The sequence below is a fragment of the Peromyscus eremicus genome, chromosome 14 (genome assembly GCF_949786415.1).
Source record: "Peromyscus eremicus chromosome 14, PerEre_H2_v1, whole genome shotgun sequence".
Classification (NCBI taxonomy): Eukaryota; Metazoa; Chordata; class Mammalia; order Rodentia; family Cricetidae; genus Peromyscus; species Peromyscus eremicus.
In genome coordinates, this window is record NC_081430.1 from 81,213,700 (window position 1) to 81,232,137 (window position 18,438).

The 18,438-nt window shown below is 43.8% G+C and overlaps 1 protein-coding gene across 1 annotated transcript in view; it reads right to left on the reverse strand.

Moving 5' to 3' along the window:
* Window positions 1–797: 797 nt before the first annotated feature.
* Window positions 798–18,438, reverse strand: part of Dpf3 (double PHD fingers 3) — a 241,535-nt gene continuing 223,894 nt past the window's right edge. The window contains exons 10-12 of the mRNA XM_059279190.1: window positions 12,573–12,685; window positions 1,415–1,496; window positions 798–948 (exon numbers count right to left, since the gene is read on the reverse strand). Coding sequence (XP_059135173.1) covers window positions 878–948; window positions 1,415–1,496; window positions 12,573–12,685 — 266 coding nt within the window. The 3' untranslated portion in view covers window positions 798–877. The remainder of the gene's footprint in view (window positions 949–1,414; window positions 1,497–12,572; window positions 12,686–18,438) is intronic.

The following is an 18,438-nucleotide window of genomic DNA, read 5'->3' on the forward strand; positions in this document are numbered from 1 at the left end:
CCTTGACACTCAGTTCAGTCGGGAGGCCCCGGGAATCTTCAGCACTTTTCTGTGTTTTAGACTGTGGTTTGTCTCACCTCAAGGACACCACAGTCCTGAAGGTCAAAGAACAACTGGGTCCCTTGCCAAGTCTCTCTTGATGAACAGCAAATACTAACTGGTTGTGCTGGAGTCCCAATTTTTCCTCCCATCTCTCGGGCCCTCTCCACCCCTCATTAAATGGTGGTGCAGTAGATCAAAACCATCCCAGCTGAGGTTTGAAAACTGCAGCTCTTCTTAACCAAGAGGTTTCCAAGCTCCATCTTCAAGATGACCTCCAAACGTAGACATCTCCAGGGAAGCTTGTAATAAATGACCACTTCTCCACAGCATTTTGTTCCTCTGTGAAAATTTAGGATAAAGAGCCTAAGCTAAGGGTGAAGAGGCTGTGTGAAGGGATCTTGAAACACAATAGGTTTAAACACACACACACACACACACACACACACACACACACACACACACACACACACACCATCAACACACAAGTGATTGGTGAGCAGTCACAAAATGGCTTCCGCTAAAATGGGAAGCAATGAGAGGGATGCACTGTGAGGGTGAGTGTGAAGAAGATTCCACAGGGCTGGGGCTGGATTGTTCTTCCAAAGTGCAAGCTCCCTCTGGTAGAAATGAGGCTGGAGGTCACAGGCAGGGCGGTAGGTGAGTAGAGACCTTGCCCTCTTGCTTCCACATGTCCATGCCCTTCTGTAACTGTTCATTTTCCTTACAGTTGGTCTGCGTGAATATGTGGGATATGCGGGAGGAGAGCTCCATCTGGATCAAACAGAACTCCAGTTCAGCCTCTCTGGTGGCACGTCACATTCTGTGACCTGAGGCCCTAGGCCTGACAGCCAAAGGCTGAGGCTTTCTCTTTGAGCAGCTCCCAGCATAAATGGCAGCTCCAGCTTCCTATAAGAGACAGTATAGCATTAGCAGCAGCCCTTCTCCTAACTGTTGGGCCCCAGCCTAACGACTTTAACGTCTGATAACGCCTATTTGCCTTTGACTTCCATAATTCAGAGACCAGGTCTCGGTCCTGAAGGCGTGTGACGTCCATTGTGAACACTCAGAGATATCAGAACAATATAAAGAGCCCCACCCCTTTGTCACACCTCTTAGCCACCTTTGGTACACCTGTACTAGTTCCCTTAGAAAGTCACACCTCCCCACTGTCACAACCACACATCTGAGAAACATCTCCTATGCCTCAGTTTCCCCATATGTCATTTGTGAAGTTACACCTAACCTCACAGGACTATGATGATTAAATGAGACAAACCATGACAATCCCTTAGCACAAGGCCCACACCATAGTAAAGGATCAGTAAGGGGTAGGCGTGGTAGCTGTTATTGTTCAGTTCATCATCATCATTACCTTCGGGGGGCTCGGCCACTGGGGGATTTAAACAGTACATGTGATAACCACGGTCACAGTCATCGCAGAAGAGTAGCTGGTCCTGGCAGATACAAAGGGGGTAAAGTGGGAAGGAGAGAGATGTCATTACTCAAGGACAGTGTCTCCCCCCAACTTACTCCTCTATTCTTATTTCCATAAATCAACTTTCCAGGCTCCATTTGGGGTCCTCACTGTCCCTTAAACATGGCTTATACTTTATCAACATCTGAAAATTGCCCTCTGACTCCCCAATTATACAAATCCTTCATCACCTTAGGGTCCTTCTCAACTCATTATCTTAGAAGTCTTCCGTAATGGCTACCTTACACTTAGGCTCACAGAAATTCCTTGTCCTGGACTCCCATGGCCAGTGTTGTTGTGGATTTCTCTGACCCCCACCCCATAGCAATGACCTAATAATGCACGGATTAGATTTCTGCTCTTCCCATCTGTGCACTGGGCAACAGCTGAACTGGGTGGTAACATCTATTACGTCTCAGAGCTCCTTCAGGATTTCAATGTAGATGTTAAGAAAAAAACCTCTTCCCCGGCTGGAGGCTGGAGCCCAGCGGGAAGCAAGAGATTGGTTGGTTCTAGAAGGAGAAGCTAGGTGAAGGATTCTAAGAAACTGAAGTAAGGCCGTGGCAGGGCAATGAGGAAGCAGTCACTGACTGGTGTAGTTGCCTGGGCTGTGGCATAGTTAGCTACAGAGACACGGCCAGGAAAGTGGCCATGGGGGTAGGAGAGAGAGGACAGCCTCAACTGGAGATCCAAGGTCACCAGGGAGGGATGTCCTGGAGGCTTGAGATCAGGACAGAGGTCTGGGCCCAAGATATGGATTTGGAAGTCACTGGTAATAAGCTGGGACTTATTCTCCTAGGAAAGAAAGTTCAGAGTATATGACAGCAGACGTGTCTGAAATGGTATTCATGGAGGGCTGTCCCTGAAATGATACACACAGTTTTGAATACAGGTAGAAATGGGTATTATGAGAAAAATGTGTATTTCTGAAAATAAGGTGAATCCATGGCTTTCAAGAAGTCTCTGAAGTCTTTCCCCAAGGAAAGCCAAGAACACACACTTTCACCATATGGGCATTAAGGGACAGGAGAGACCAAAGGGACCAAAAGAAGCCCAGGCAGGAAAGAGGGTGAAAACCAACACACCAGCTTGACTCCCAGATGTACACCATGGCATCAGAGCCTAAAGAAGCTGTAGGACTATATAATTTGGATATATAATTGTTGTGATATGAAGAGAAGTAATATTAGTGATGTATTAAAGACATCAATAATCCCTACCACAGCACTGACACAAGGCTCCAAAAAGGAGGGATACCATAGACTGGACTCCCCTTCCCCACAATTCAAGTATATGAGGGTCCAAGCACATTTGTCGTGTGTAGTTGTCTAGAATCCTTTCATTTCTTTCCCATCTACTTTTCAAGGCAGTGTTTGCTCATGCTAATGCCCATGAAAAAGATCATCTTAAAGGAGATCTAACTCCTAAATCTAAGAGGCTGGGTCCACTGATACCTACAGTGCTAGTGGGATGGCAATCTCATTCTGGGATCTGTAGGAAACCTTGTGAGAAGATCCCCAATGTCCTGGCAACCACACTACTCATTTGTGGACCCCTACTAAGGCTCTGTATTAACAATTTCAGTAAGACCAAAGTCTAGAAGTAACCCAAATGCCAGCCAATAAGAGACCAGCTACATAAAACCAACAAAGAACCATGAAACCATAATGATGGAGATTATGAACCTAGATGGCTGTGGAACGACTTCTAGGATATCCAATGGAAAAAAATCAGAATGGAGAAAACATACCTATCTCTTACCATTTAGTTATGGGTTCAGTATACAGCACACACGCTTACATTTAAACATAATGTAAAGAAAAACTTTGTAATTTTTAAGAAGAAATATATTAAGTTTGGAACCAGAAAATGGAAGCTGGGTTTTCTTGACTATGTCATTCTTTCTAGATTTCTTTGTGGAACTATTTTGTATAGTCATAAACCAAAATTAAAATCTTACTATATCCTTAAAAGGAAATTCTTCATAAGCGAATATACTTGTATATCTAGCTACACAACTACAAACAGAAAGTATTTGGGGTAATGACATATCTTCTTTCTTTATTTTTTTATTTGGGTTTTCTTTTGATTCAGGGTCTTGCTGTGTAGCCCATTCTGGCTTCAGCCTTGTGAACCATCTGCCTCTACCTCCAGAGTATCCAGCTAACCCATGATCTTAACAACCAAGCTAAATGTAAACATGTGTGTATATTTTTTCAGCAATTATATTATTGACAATAATATTGGAACTGGTTAACTACCTATAACTAGTTGCATGTGTATCAAATGTGCGATTGTGATGGTATCACTGAAAAGCAAAATATTTTACATGCTAAAGGAAGGAATAGACATGAGATCAATGAATTCATAGAAAAACCACATGATTAGTTCTAGTTGAAATCTAGAAGTATTTGAATAAATAGTATATTTTGTCTTTTAAATAACAAAAATATGTTCTAGATCTGCCATTGAAAATGTTCTGAAGCTGGGTGGTGGTGGCACATGCTTTTAATCCCAGCTCTTGGGAGGCAGAGGCAGGTACCAGATCTCTGTGAGTTCATGGCCAGCCTGGTCTTCATAGAGCATTCCAAGCCAGTCAGGGTTATACAGAGAAACCTTGTCTCAAAAAACGAAAAAAAGAAAAGGTTCTGAAACAATGATAAACACAGTAAAACTTAGCCCCTCCAGACCAGCAGTCTTGGGGAGACAGCTGCTTTCAGACTGGCCCATGAAGTGTGTAGATATCTTCCTTTGTCCAAAAGCAAGGAAGCTATCAAAAGCTCTCAGGATAGGGTCGAAAGGGCTCAGTCTCCAGCCTGAGTGTTTCCATGGGCCAAAGAGAATTTTAACTGCAATGGATGGAAGCAAAACATATTTAAGTTCTTCAGTTCATACAGACAATATTTTTAAAACTTAGTCCCTTTGGAAGATGTTAAGGAAATTGACACTTTTATTTATTTTGATACCATTTTAGACTTGGAGAAAAGTTGCAGAAATGGTAGTTTCTCTATTCTCTATCCAGATCTCTCAAATAGTAACATCTTACACTTCAGGGTAAAATTACAGAGTGGAGATTGCCATTGGTATAATGTTATTAACTGGCCTATGAAAGGGCTTTAATTTCCTCCATTTACCCACTTGTTTCCCCTTTCCCAGGATCCTACATACCATTTACTTTTTTGTCAGTTTGTCATGGTCTTTAATTGTTCATTTTTTTCTTTTACTTATTCATTGGAGTCAGTTTTCTCTTTCCACTGTGTGGGTCCCATGGATCAAACTCCAGTCCTCGGGCTTGGAGGCAAGTGCCTTTACCCCCTGAGCTACCTCACAGACCTTTTTTGTTTGTATTTGGGGGGACAGGGTTTCATGTAGCCCAGGATGGTCTCAAAGTCACCATGTAGTCAAGGACAACCTTGAACTCCTGGTCCTGCTCCTCTGCCTCCAAGTGTTAGAATTACAGGTGGGAGCTCCCATACCAGATTACACAATACTGGAGACAGAACTCAAGGCTCCACATGTGCTAGGTAAGAACTCTACCAAGTAGAGCTATGGCCCCAGGTTTACTTGGGTTTTCTTTGTGTCCCTCAGTCTGTGACAGTCCCCCAGTTTATCTCCCATTACCTTGACACTTTTTAATTAATAAATTCCATTCACTGATGATGTCATACATATTTATAATGTATTCTGGTGAGGCTCCTCCCAGCCTCTCTCATTTCTCTCCCACCCCTGTCAACTCCATTCTACCTTACGAATCTCCTTCTCCCATATTCATTCATTCATTCACTCATTCAACTTCTTGTTTTATTTTGTGCCCCACAGAGTTTAACTGGGATATCTGTGTGGTCCTAGGTTTGAACTATCCATTAGAGTCTGGTGGGCTCACCAGTCAGCATGTGACTGGATACGATGCCCACCTCATTCCAGAATCTGTTAGTCGCTAATAGTGCAGTGGTAGTAGAGTCCTGTGGGTCCCTTGCCATCCACAGCTGACTGCTGGGAAGGCCTTGTTGTGCAGACCCAGGGCCAGTGCACAGCTTCTGTGAGTCCATGGCTTCCATGGCTTCCATGGCCGTGTCCTGCTCGGAAGATGGCATGTCAGTGCCCTCCCCCCTATCTTTGGTGCTTACATTCTTTCCACCCCTTCTTCTGAAACGTTCCCCGAGCTTGAGGAGGGTGGTGTTTTCATCTAGGGCTGAGTCCTCCACTGTCCTTTTTTCTCAGCACCTTATACCACCATGTGTCTGCATTCACCTCTGACCACTATAAGCAGAGACTTCCCTGATTACAGCTGAGGGAAGCCTTTGTAGGCACACACAAACGTTAGGGAGGCTGTTTGTGCTCTCAGGAATTTGACACTTTTGAAGAATACGGGTTGGGGACTCTATAAACATCGTTGAATGTCTTGGACGGATCTCTTCCCATATGAAGACGGAGGTGTGCAAGCATTTTTGGCAAGACCATCACTAAAGTTACACTCTACCCTTCTCACTGCATCACATCAGGGTGTCACTGGAGGTGGTATGTCTGGTTACTTGCAATATCATCGTATAGCTAGGGTGGTGACGGTCAGTGTGAAGTTATTAATTTTCCTTTGGTAATATGTAATTAGGGGCATATTTTGAGTTTATGCCAATATCCTGTTTTACACACTTTTACTCACTACATTTTAAAAAATAACTTGATGCTTGCCTAACTGTGAGCTTGCTTATGGTTTCTCCTTCTGTATTTATTCATTGGAATTCCACTCTAAGGAAGTATGTACTGTCTTCATATTCCTCCCTCTCCCTCTCTCCCTCCCTCCCTCTCTTCCTTCCTCCCTCCCTCCCTTCCTTCCTCCATCCTTTCAATCTCATAATAATAAGAAGGGATATTTGTGTTATTCTTTATGTTACAAGCCAACAGTATCATTATTTTCTTTCTCAGTTGTTCCTAGATTAGGCCATTAAGTGTTCTTTCAGGTTGTTAGTTCTTGTGTTCTTTAGACACACACTGTCACTTTTTCTAGCACAGCCCCACTTTCTGACATCACAGGATATTCCAGGCATGTCCTATGTAGTTGGTACCCCATCCTGGCACCAGTCACTTCTCTAAGGATCTCTGGCTCTTTTCACTAGGGAATTTTATTTAGAATCAATCTCTGAATGTTGGGTATTCTTGTTGCTTCTAGGTCCTTGCTAGGTTTAAAGATGGGTAATGCTCCCTAAGGTCTACATAAGCTTGGTACCCAGGGCAATGGTACTGGGAAAATGCTGGAGACCTCTAGAGGTGGGGTCTAGTAGCAGGGCTTTATATCACTGAAGATATACTTTGAAAGAGACTGTAAGACCCATTCATTCTCATTCTCTCTCTCTCTCTCTCTCTCTCTCTCTCTCTCTCTCTCTCTCTCTCTCTCTCTCCATCTGTTTTTGTTATATGAGCACTTTATTGTTACATGCTTTCCCCGTTAAGTATCCTCACCAAAATCCCAAAGCAACTGGGCCACTTGATCTTGGACTGAAACTTTCATAACCTCCAAAATTATGAGTTAGGTAATTCCTTCCTCTTTATAAACTAATTGGCACATCGCTGTAGTAATGAGAAGCTGACTAACACAGCCCTCTTTGCCAACATATTTAGGAAATAAATGTGAGCATCTATATCATTCATATATGCTTGACCGTGAGTTTACACACACACACACACACACACACACACACACACACACACACACACACTCACACACCAATCTAAAGCCAAAGGATTCAGGCTCCTCTCCTCCTCTTTTATGGTTATTCTTATTCTGGCACTTAGAACCACGACTCTCTGTCACAATATTCAGCTATTCATTTAGACATAAAAAGTCGCTTTCAGATTTACTAATCCGTATACCCATGAAAATAAATGTCTTAGCTGGGGTACAGCATTTGTGATGCAGCTGTGTCTGTCTTTAGTCTTGCAGCACACAGTCAAAACACCATTTTCCCAAACTCCTTAGGCTAGTTCTTCTCTCAGCTCCTCAGTCTGGTTATGCTATCTGCTTGTTGTATAGATAGAGTCAGGGCTTACTGTCTGCTCCGTTTAGCTCGTCTAGCTTCCTGATTAGCATTAAATATGTAGCTGTCTATGAAACTTACTCTTGATCCAAGCTATCCAAAATGAGTATTCCCAAGGCCATGTTGGTCCTCCCTTATCCCCATTCATTCCCACATCACTGTATTTCTCCTCCCCATTTCCATCCACTCCTGAAGATAATCACTCCCGTTACCTCCTTGTTTATTCTTTTACACAAGTGCACAGATGTATATGGATTTCCTTATATAGCCTTTTCCTTCCAATGAACGCAGCCTACCATCAATAAGATATTACATTGAACTCTGTTTTGTCCACTCATCGTGGAAATCATTACACATCCATGCACAGACATCCTCCTCATTCTTTATATATCTTCAGTGCACAGCTGCACCAATATCTATTCTATCATTTTTCTATGCATGTACATTGAGGTTATTTCTGATATTATTTTTAATTGATAAACCACCTAACAGACATATATTTCTGTAGTGGGATGTATCCTTCAGGGTAGACTCCCACAGATGGGATGGCTCAGTTAAAAGTCAAGTGTGTAGTAGTTTTGTTAAAGATCACCAAATCCCCCACCCTAGAAGGATCATGTCACTTTGCACTCTCTCTAAAACTAGATGTAGGAGCCAGTTTTCCTATAGTTACATACGTTGTTATACTTGAAAAAGTTTTGCCCATCAGACAGGTGAGAAATGGGGTCTTGGTTTTGCTTTGAGTTTCTTTAATTGTGAGTGTGTTTGAGTATTTATTTCCATGTTTAAGGATCATTTTTATATTGTTTATGAATCACCTTTCATGCATGTTTCTTCTTGTTTATCAAGTTCCCTGGTTTTCTGTCTCTCATTCATCAGAGCTCTTTATATCCTGGGGCCATTGGCCCTTCCCCTGCACCTGCTACAGACACCTTCTCCCCCATCAGTCATCCTTTCACTGGATTGTGGCTTTGACTATGCAAATTTTCAGAGTCTAATTTTCCAATATTTCACTTTATTGTTTCTCTATTTTGAGGCAACTGGAAAACCTTTCCTAGTGTTTGAAATGAAAGAGGAATCTGGTGCTGGTCCAGTCTTAGTTTTCACATTTAAATTCCCAGTCTATTTGGAGATTGTTCTTATGTCTGGGTGTGAGGTATGAAGCTAATTTTGTCTTCTCCCAAACGGCTCCCCTATTGTCCCAGCATCATTCATTAAAAAGTCTATATTTGACATAGTAATTTTAGATGCAACCTTTATCCTATACTGTATTCCCCTATGTAGGTGGGTCTATTCATAGGCTTTCTTTTCTCTTCCAACTGGTTTATTTGTCCACTTACATATCACTACCACACCATTCCACTCTGGGGACTCCCCGAAAGATTTAATGTCTGCTAGTTCTTGTTTCAAGCACAGTTTATCAGAATTTCCTTGCCCACTTTCTCTTCTGAGTCCAGGTGTTACGTAGCCCAGGCTGTCCCAAAACTCACTACATAGGCAAGGATGATCTTGAACTTCTGATCCTCCTGCTTCTACCCCCCTCCCCAAATGTTAGGATCACAGGTGTGCACTACTCTGCCTAGTTCCTACTGTGCTGAGGATTGAACCCAGGACTTCAGGCAAGCTAGAAAGCACTCTACAACAGAGATACAACCCCAGGCCTTCCTCTGCTATCCAGACCCACTTCTTCTTCCATAGGGACGTAAGTATCGGCCTGTCTAACTCCACTAAGGGGGCTTGTTGGTGCTGCTCCTGGTGTCCATTTGCAAATCAACACGGGCAAAACTGGTGTCTTGTAGTGCTGAGTCTTTTTATCCAATGTCATAGGACACTGTTCCACCAGACCTTTATGTTCTCAAACACATTAATTTTTTTTGTTCATATAGACTCTGCCCATTTCTAAATATGGCTTCCTGTTGCACTGTAAATATAGCAATGTTTACTAATTCGTTAGTTCTTACTTTTGCAAGACTCATTTTTAATTGTGTGTCTGTCTGTCTACGTGTGGGTATGTACACATGAGTGCAGCTATTGGCAGAGGCCAGAGGTGTCTGATCCTTTGGAGCTGAAGTCACAGGCGGTGGTGAGCCACATGGGATAGATGCTCAAACCAGAACTCAGGTCCTCCGCAAGAGCAGTATATACTCTTAAGCACTGAGCCGTTTCTCCAGTTCCCAGCTTTTACTTTGTGTATTCAAGTTAGCCCTATCGTTGATTCTATGGTTTCCCAGACATACTGCCACCTCACATGAAAATAGTGTCTTAATACAGGCTAAATATCCTGTATTTGAAGTGCATGAACCCAGAAGTGTTTCCAATTTGTGTGTATAGAATGAGGCATCTTTGAGTTGAAATCCAAGAAGAAAGAAAAAAAATCCATGTGTTTCATATATGCTTTACACACATCTTAAAGGTGATCTTATGTAATATTTTTAAATGATTTTATGCTTGAAATAAAGTTTTGAGCAACAGTATTTTCCACCTCTGGCATCATGTTGATAATCATAAAGTCCTGGCTTCTGAGCTCCCTGTGGACCAGCAATGCTCAACTGATATTGTCATCTGTCCTTGTGCCTCTAATCTATGTCTCTTGTCAAATGGTGCTAACTAATATCTCTACAAAACTTTCGAATGCTAGCAGCACTGAGAGCATCCTTCTCACACCAAGATTTTAATATTGATGGAACTACATCAATATTACTACATCAAGTATTTTCTCATTAAACATGATATAGGCTCAATTAGAAAATATATTTTCTTGTGTTTAGAAGCAATCTTGTAGTTCATATTTTCTTGAGTGTTTTTTTTATTTTCATGAATAGATGATGTTTCTGTTAAGATTCATTTTATTTTAATTATACATACTATGTGTGTCTGGGACCAGGTATGTATTTGTCAAAGAAGGTGCCCCATAGGCCAGAAGAGAGCATTACCATGGAGCTGGACTTGTAGGCAGTTGTAAGGCACCTGACATGGGTGCTGGGAACCGAACTCAAGTCTTCTGCAATAGCAGTACATGCTCTTAACCATGGAGCCAATCTCTCAAGTCCCATGAATAGACAGCTCAATGATCATATTATTTTAAAAACTGATAAAGGAAAAAAGCAAGCACATATGCTGCCTTTTATATATGGTATCAGAGGGTAGCATGGGTAACTTTCTTACTATGGAATTACTCCAGATAATAAACAAAAGAAAAACCTATCAAGTAAGAAAGTGACTAGTTTGCAGCCTCTAATGAAATGGTCTCACTGAATGCCACATAGAGGTACCATCACAAAAAGAGAGACACCAAGGGCAACAGATATGGTGATATTTTATCTGTGTCCCCCAATAAAGTTTATCTGGGGATCAGAGAAAAAAGCCATCCACTATATTAAACATAGAAGTCAGGCAATGGTAGCACATGCCTTTAACTCTATCACTTGGGAGGCAGGGATCTGTCTGGATCTCTGTGAGTTCAAGGCCACACTGGGAACAGAGTCAGGGGTGGGAGGGCACACGCCTTAAATCTTAGCACTAACTATAGAGGTCTGGAGGTCTGTACAGACAGACAGGAAGTGACAGAGCTGGGCAGGAAGGGGAAGTGATGTAGCTGGGCAGAGAGGAAATGAGATGACAGAACAGAAAGGCATATAGACATGGGTATACAGGAAGTAGGTCTCTTTGACGGAGGATCTCCAAGTGGGTAAGAACGTGGCTGGCTTCTTTCTGCTTCCTCAGCTTTTCATTCCAATTTCTGGCTCCGGGTTTTTATTAATAAGACCTTTTAAGATTCTTCTTACAAACAGACTCCATCAAAAGTGTATACTGATGACCCCACAAGAATGCATTCAGAAAAAGGAAATCCTGGGAACTCCATTGAACAACTGTTTTGTAAGGTGGAGGGGACATCTATGTATTATTTGCAGAATGTAGACATTGAAAGAAACTCCAAGATACATCAACCGGCTGCAATGCACAGGCCTCATTTGGATCTCAATTGCAGCAAATACATTTAAGAGACAACTGGCTGAGTAGAAATATTTATTGGACATTTAATTATATTAAATAGTATTGATTTGAGGCTATAGTAAAATTTTGGTTATTTTCCGTTAAAAAGTAGCTATTTGTCTTTTTACAGGTGCAGATGAAATATTTACCCGTGAAGTTATATGATGACTAGGATTGAAAAGCAGGGCTAGGGAGATGGCTCAGTTGGTAAAATGCCTGCTGCACACGTGTGAGGACCTGATTCCAGGACCCCGACACCTGCGTAAAATCTAGGCGTACACTTGACACCACAGCTTTGGGTCGAGGAAGCAGTGTCTGGAGATAAAAAGGATCCCTGGAACTCGTTGGCCATCTAGGCTAGCCAGACTGATGAGTCTTTGGATCAGTGAGCTATCAGTCTCAAAAGTCAAGATGGGGAGTGATGGAGGAAGACAGTGGATATAGAACTCTGGACTCCACACGTACAAGCACGTGTATACACACCTACATAAACAGGTACGCACAGCACACGCATAAAGGATAAGATATTAGTACTTATGAAAAAGACTGGATACAGTAGCCATTGTTGAAGCTGGGACAGAGCACATCAGCTTCCTTATTCTCTAGACCTTTGTGCATGTTTGAAATTGTCCACAACAACAAAAAAAAAGGTGAAGTGTCCTGCATTTCTTGCATTTTTACTATGTCATCCAGGTGAGATCAAGCACTAGAATGTGGTGAAAAACAGCCAAGTGCATCCCACCCGAAGCACTGGTCACCACCATAGTCACTGAACTCTGGAGAGCGAGTGGCCAGGCTGCTAAGGGTAAAGGTCGAAAAGACATCCTCCTCTGCTGGTCACCTCTGGCATCTTTCCCTGAAGGCACAAGGACCCCAAGGCAAAAGTACAAGGGTTCCAAGGGCTGTAGAGGCTTAAAAAAGACTGTCATTTTCCCCAGAACCCAGTGCCCGGAGCTCTGTCTCCTTTCCACTTCTCAGAGGGCTCCCAGCCCCTTCTGTCTCTTCTTGACACAGGAATAACCCAAACTCACGTCGTTCTCCGAGGTCCCACACAGGATACAGGACTTGCATTCTATGCACTGCCACTTGTAGGTCTTGACCGCCTCGGTCATATTCAGAGTGAACTGCAGACAAGTTGGGTGACCTGAAAGAAGCCAGAAGCAACGGTATTAGGACAAAAGAGTGTGGCCTGTACCCTAACACCACCAAGTCCAGACATCTTGGCGGGAGTATGGAGGAAGGAAGGTGTGGCACTGGCTGGGAAACAGACTGGGAGTCTGAATGGGGCTCTATTCACAGTGCTTACCACCTCCAGTCACGCCCGATAGAGGCCAAATGGAGAGATGGGTATGCACCTTCTTACTAAGTACCATCCAGTTCCTCTTCCCCCAAGAGCCGTGTGTCCCATAGGTGTAACAAGTAGAATAGAAAGCTGTGATCAGAGAGCACTAAAAGGGGTGATGTGGAGCACACAGTCCAAGGCAACCTGGTGGGAGGCATCAGCATCACCTCCCAAGCTCTAGATGCAGCTGGGGCAGGACAACTTATCAAAGCTACTTGGAACTAGGACCTCCTATTCGCACTGCCTGAGGGTATCAGGGATCACATAAGGTTTTCAGGGACAGTGCTTAGGGGTAATAGGTGGCATTTTGTGGTTTCTTGAGTCTCCAGGCCCACAGCCAACAGATGAACAAAAGCCCAAACTCTGAACAGTCACAGAAACGCAAGAAGAAAGGAGTCTGGCAGGGAAGGCATGGGAGTGACTATCCCAGCCAATGACCAGGTCTGTCCTACAAATGTTGTGTTAGCTAAGCCTACAGCCCGATCAGGAGAGGGACTTTAAGCTGGGACCACAGATCACACAGCCCTGAAGGAAGGCCTGAGGCTTGACCTGCCGAGCAGGACTCCATCAGCCCCCATTGAGTCTAAAGGGCAATGTCATCAATGAACAGACAGCTGGGAGCTACAAGGAGTACAGACACTTGGCCTTCTAGATGTCAGGGAAGAGAAACTTAGATGATGTCCCCAGGTTTCCCACTGCTGTGACCTGGACAGGCAAAGCCCACTGCTGATTCTGCTGTAAAGAATCAGCAGCTTGGCCCAGCCCAGGGCCCCATCCTTCTTCAGAGCTCCCACTGCACAGAGCATTTGCCCCTTTCATGTGAGGGATTTTGTTCCTTAAAGGATACTATAAACAGGGGTGGACACCGATTAGAGTTAGTGTCACTTACCAAGTGTGCTGTCTCTAGCCCCCAGCAGAGCCACATCCCAGCAGGAAGCCCATGCTTCCCTTTGGAATCCTCAGAGAGCCCATCAGACCATGCTCGTTTGGGTGAAATACCAATACTTACGCTAGTACGTCAGCATAAAGACCTACCAGATTTTAGACTCCCCAGATATAAACCACACTGAGGTTTCTAGGAGTGTTAGTGTAGGAGTAAATAACCAGTGGTGGGAAGACAGGAGAAAGAGACGAGGCCAGAAAGAAACCTGAAATTAAAAGCCTGCACGGATATCCCGCTGATATTCTGGAAAACATCTCAAAGTAGGATCTAAGGAGAATACTAGCCAAGCTGTTTCCTCCACTAACCTCTCAGAGTGAAAACAGAATGGGAATAGCAGGGACATTGTTAGCTGTGGACTCAGCGGTATGGGCTACAGGTGCCCAGGTTCTCTGACAGGACATTGTTGGAAAGGATGGAGCTGAGATCGTGGGACATACACCCACCTAGGCAAGGCGGTTTTTGTGCAGTCCTCTGGCCTTGGGCCATACCCCAGCTATAAAGACCCAGCTTATGCTAAGAAGTGCTCATTAACTCAACAACTGTTTCGTGAGCAGCTGCTAAGCTGGCTGTTACGCTAGACAGAAAAGATACAGTGTGAGCAAGACACCCTAAGCCCTCCAAAAAGACCTCAAATTACAAAAACCCTGTGCACAACTGTTTAATCACTATGGTGTGACTAACACCGTAAAGAAAAGCAGAGTTGGCGACGAAAACCAATGGGAGCTCCTAGCCAGAGAGGTCAAGGAAACCCTCCAGGGGAAGAGACGTAAGTCATTACTGGGCAGATCAAAGTTAACTGGGTGGGAAGGAGAGAGGATGCCAGGTAAAGGGGCCTGTGTGTGCAGGCTCCGAGCAGCCAAGAGCTTTGTAAACTAGAGGAAAGAGAAAGGCCAATGAACATGAGTGTAGGCTTCTTTGGAAAATGAAGGGGCAAGAGGGCACCCAGGAGACAAGGAAGCCAGACTAAATAGGCACTTACGGCCCTTATTTAAGCATTTGGGCCTGTGAAGTCATTGAAGGCCTTCAAGCAGAGCAGAGGCTGGATGATTATGTTTTTTTAAGAAGCATTCTTAGGCATAGAGGATCTTGAGGCTGAAGATGCAGCTTTGGATCTTGGGGGTTACATACGTGTCCGATGACATAGGACTATGCAGAGGCACACATCAAACATTCACAAATATGTATATGTGCACACGAGCCTGTAAGACAACAAAACCCGCCAAGGGTCTAGGATCGCGATAGCTTTGCTCTTGTACGTGGGTATCTAAGATGCTCATCACTAGGGGAAAGGCACATGGGATCTCTGCCATTTCATACAAACCTATAGTTACTTCCAAACAGAAGAAAAGACCTTCTAAAATAAGAGTATTCAAGTGAAAATGTACATCAGCAGGAAGAAAGAGGGTTGGAGGAAGGAAGAGAAGGCCTGGAAAGGATTTGCTACTACGAGGCTGAGGAGATGCAAGAATTTTTGCCAGGATTGGTTCTGAGGCTGATGCAGCCAGCAGAAGAGAGACAGGAAGATTAGGTTCAGGTGGAAACCTGAGGGAACAATACCTAAGGAAGTGGCAGGAAGTGACCCATCCGAGTACCGTGAAGGTGGCAAAGTGAGTGTCTGAATGAAGAAATCAGGCAGAGTGTCTTGAAACCACTGAGATTAAGGAACGCTGTAGGAAGAATGTGTGGCGGCCCTGGAGAAGGGGATCCACTCTGTTCTGAGCAGGGCAGGCTGGATCAGGGAGAGGAACACAGGGTTGAAAGTTCACAAGACAAGTGTGGACTTGAAGTAGAAATAAGGCCAGGCGTGGTAGCACAGCTTTGATCCCAGCACTTGGGAGCCAGTGGCAGGAGGATCTCTCTGAGCTCCAGGCCAGCCTGGGCTACACAGAGACATTGCCTAAAAAGAAAAAACAAAAAATAAAAAAACAAACTTAAGATTGATTTTGCTAACTAGGTGGTAATTGGAAATATGAGAATCAATAAAGGTAGGAAAAAGAAAAATGAGAAGAAAGGGGAAGGGATTTTTTTTTTTAAATCTGGGGCTAAGCTTTGAGGAATCATCTATTTAAAGACAGAAGAGCTGAGGATGGAATACGTGCCTATAAATCCCAGCACCAGGGAGCCTAGAGCAAGAGGATGGTGAGTTCAAGACCACCCTGGACTACATAGTGAGACCCTGGCTTCAAAATAAAAACAATGGAGGAAAGAAAAAACAGTAAAGAAAACAGAATGGCCAGAGAGCCAAGAAGCAAATTGGGCAAGTATGGAGTGATCATAGCCAAAAGAAGAGATTTCAAAAATGGGTCAGCTGTGTGGTACTGCAGGTTTGTCTTTGTTCCATAAAGACCCTGAAAAGGGGGGTATTGTCTATGGCCATACCATCCTGAATGTGCCCAATCTGGTCTGAATGAGGGAGTGTTGACAGATCAGCACAAATGCTGTCCTGCTAATAATAACATTCCTCATGGTGCCATCTTCCCGAGGAAGGAAGGTCAGCACATTCCATGGCCTGGAACTCAGCTGGCAGCTGCATTGGAGCCTCTGCCTGGGTGGGGCTAGGGTGGACTGTGTGGTTCCCATATCTCTAACACAGCAAATGCTAGTTATCAGTGTATTCTGTGTCTGAGTTCTCCTACAGTAGGCATGGCCAGTCTTTGACATTGCAACATGATATTGTTGTCTACGAAGTTCACTCTTGAGAATTGCACAACTGAGTTACAAAAAATAAAAAAATAAAATCTTGATAATCTCAAAATGTTTTACAATTTTGTGTTAGGCCACATTCATAGCTATCCTAGGGCACATGTGTCCTGTGGGCCACAAGTTGGACACATCTACAACCTCTACACAAATGCTGTGCTGAGTTCTAGAGACATTTTGGGGTGGTAGCTTTAGTTAGACAAGTGAATGGTGGCGAGTGGATGTTAGAAGCTCCCATTAGAAATCTGGGGGCGGGGGAGAGGGCAGGATATTGCAAAGGCTTTCTCTGTCTTCTTATTTTGAGAAGGTCGTTGGCTTTCCAAAGATCTTCTGATATGAAGAGACATCAGCCACCGTGCCTCCAGCCCCCAGGCTAAAACTAACCTCAGCCCCAGCTCAGAACTCAAGACACTAATCAAGTGAGAGAGGAAAACGAGGGACAGGAATGTTCCTCCTACTTCTCTACTAAGGAGAAAGAGGTGCAAAAACAGGTCCTAAAATGAAATCCAGAGTTAAGTTATTTGCCTGTGCCACCGTACCAAGCTGGCCACTCTCCAAAAAACTAGAAAAAACACTTAGCATGTAAAACTCCAAAAATACGATGTCATAGCTACCTTAGAAAGGATGTAAGAATGCACACTGTTGGGCAAAAGAGAAAGTTTCCAAGGACAGCAGTGGGAGCTTGTTTCTAAAGCCTCACTGCTGGGGCTAGTTTTGTCGAGAATTAGTGCTCAAAGTTCATGTAAGTAGGAGAGGAGCAGGCACAGTCTTTCTAATCCAAGGGTTGAAGAGAAGAGAGGCGTGTTGCTGTAAAGCAGTTTGCTGAGGCCCAGTTACCACTTGTTTGCTCTTGGAAAGTTAACCACCATCTTTAAATGTATGTGCTTGGAAATGTAGGGCTTTTCCCCATATCTCCAGCTTTCTAAAATTTTTAAAAATTTCCTTTTATTTTATGCATATGAGTGTTTTGGCTGCACATATGTATATGCACCGTATGTATTCAATGCCCCTGGAGGCCAGAAGAGGGCATCAGAACCCTGCAACTGAAGTTACAGATGGTTGTGAGCCACCCAGTGAGTTCTGGAAACTGAACCCAGGTCCTCTGCAAGAGCAGTAAGTTCTCTTAACCACTGAGCCATCTCTCCAGCCCTCCATCTTTCTTAAAGCAAAGAATACCTATACTGCTATTTAGCTCAACATCTTGAAAGTTAGACAGCCAGGCAGTGGTGGCGCACGCCTTTAATCCCAGCACTCGGGAAGCAGAGGCAGTCAGATCTCTGTGAGTTCGAGGCCAGCCTGGTCTACAGAGTGAGTTCTAGGACAGCCAGGACTGTTTCACAGAGAAACTCTGTCTCAAAAAAAGGAAAAAGAAAGGAAGAAAAAAGAAAGTTAGGCAGTTTACTCCTAGTCTCCTTGGTGCAATTGGTCAATGGGACATTTGTAAGATTCCAATTGCCTAAAGATTTAGAAAGTGTTGGTTGGGTATTTAGCTCAATGGTAGGATGCATGCCTAATAAATACAAGAGTTTTCATTGTCTCCAGCACAGAAAATGGCGGCGGGGGGGGGGGGGGGGGGAGGGGGAGGGGGGTTGGGGAACAAGCTACAGTATATATGATTTATCCCAACAGCATCATTAAAAATCAAGTCCTTGCTGAAAGTTGAGATCCAAAAGTGAACTTGGTGTAAAGATGCGTTCCTTGTTCATACCAATCTGCTCCCAAACAGATCTTAACCCTCCCTATAAGCTCAAACAGAAAATGTCATCCACAGCCACCTATTCAAGAGGCCTGGCCCCTGAACTAGGCTTTCAGATGATAGGGTTTGGCTTCATGGGGCTATTTCAGCAGATGGGAAGGGAAAGGAAGCCAACACAAAATAGGAAATTTCTCAGACGAGGGAAGACAGACTGTG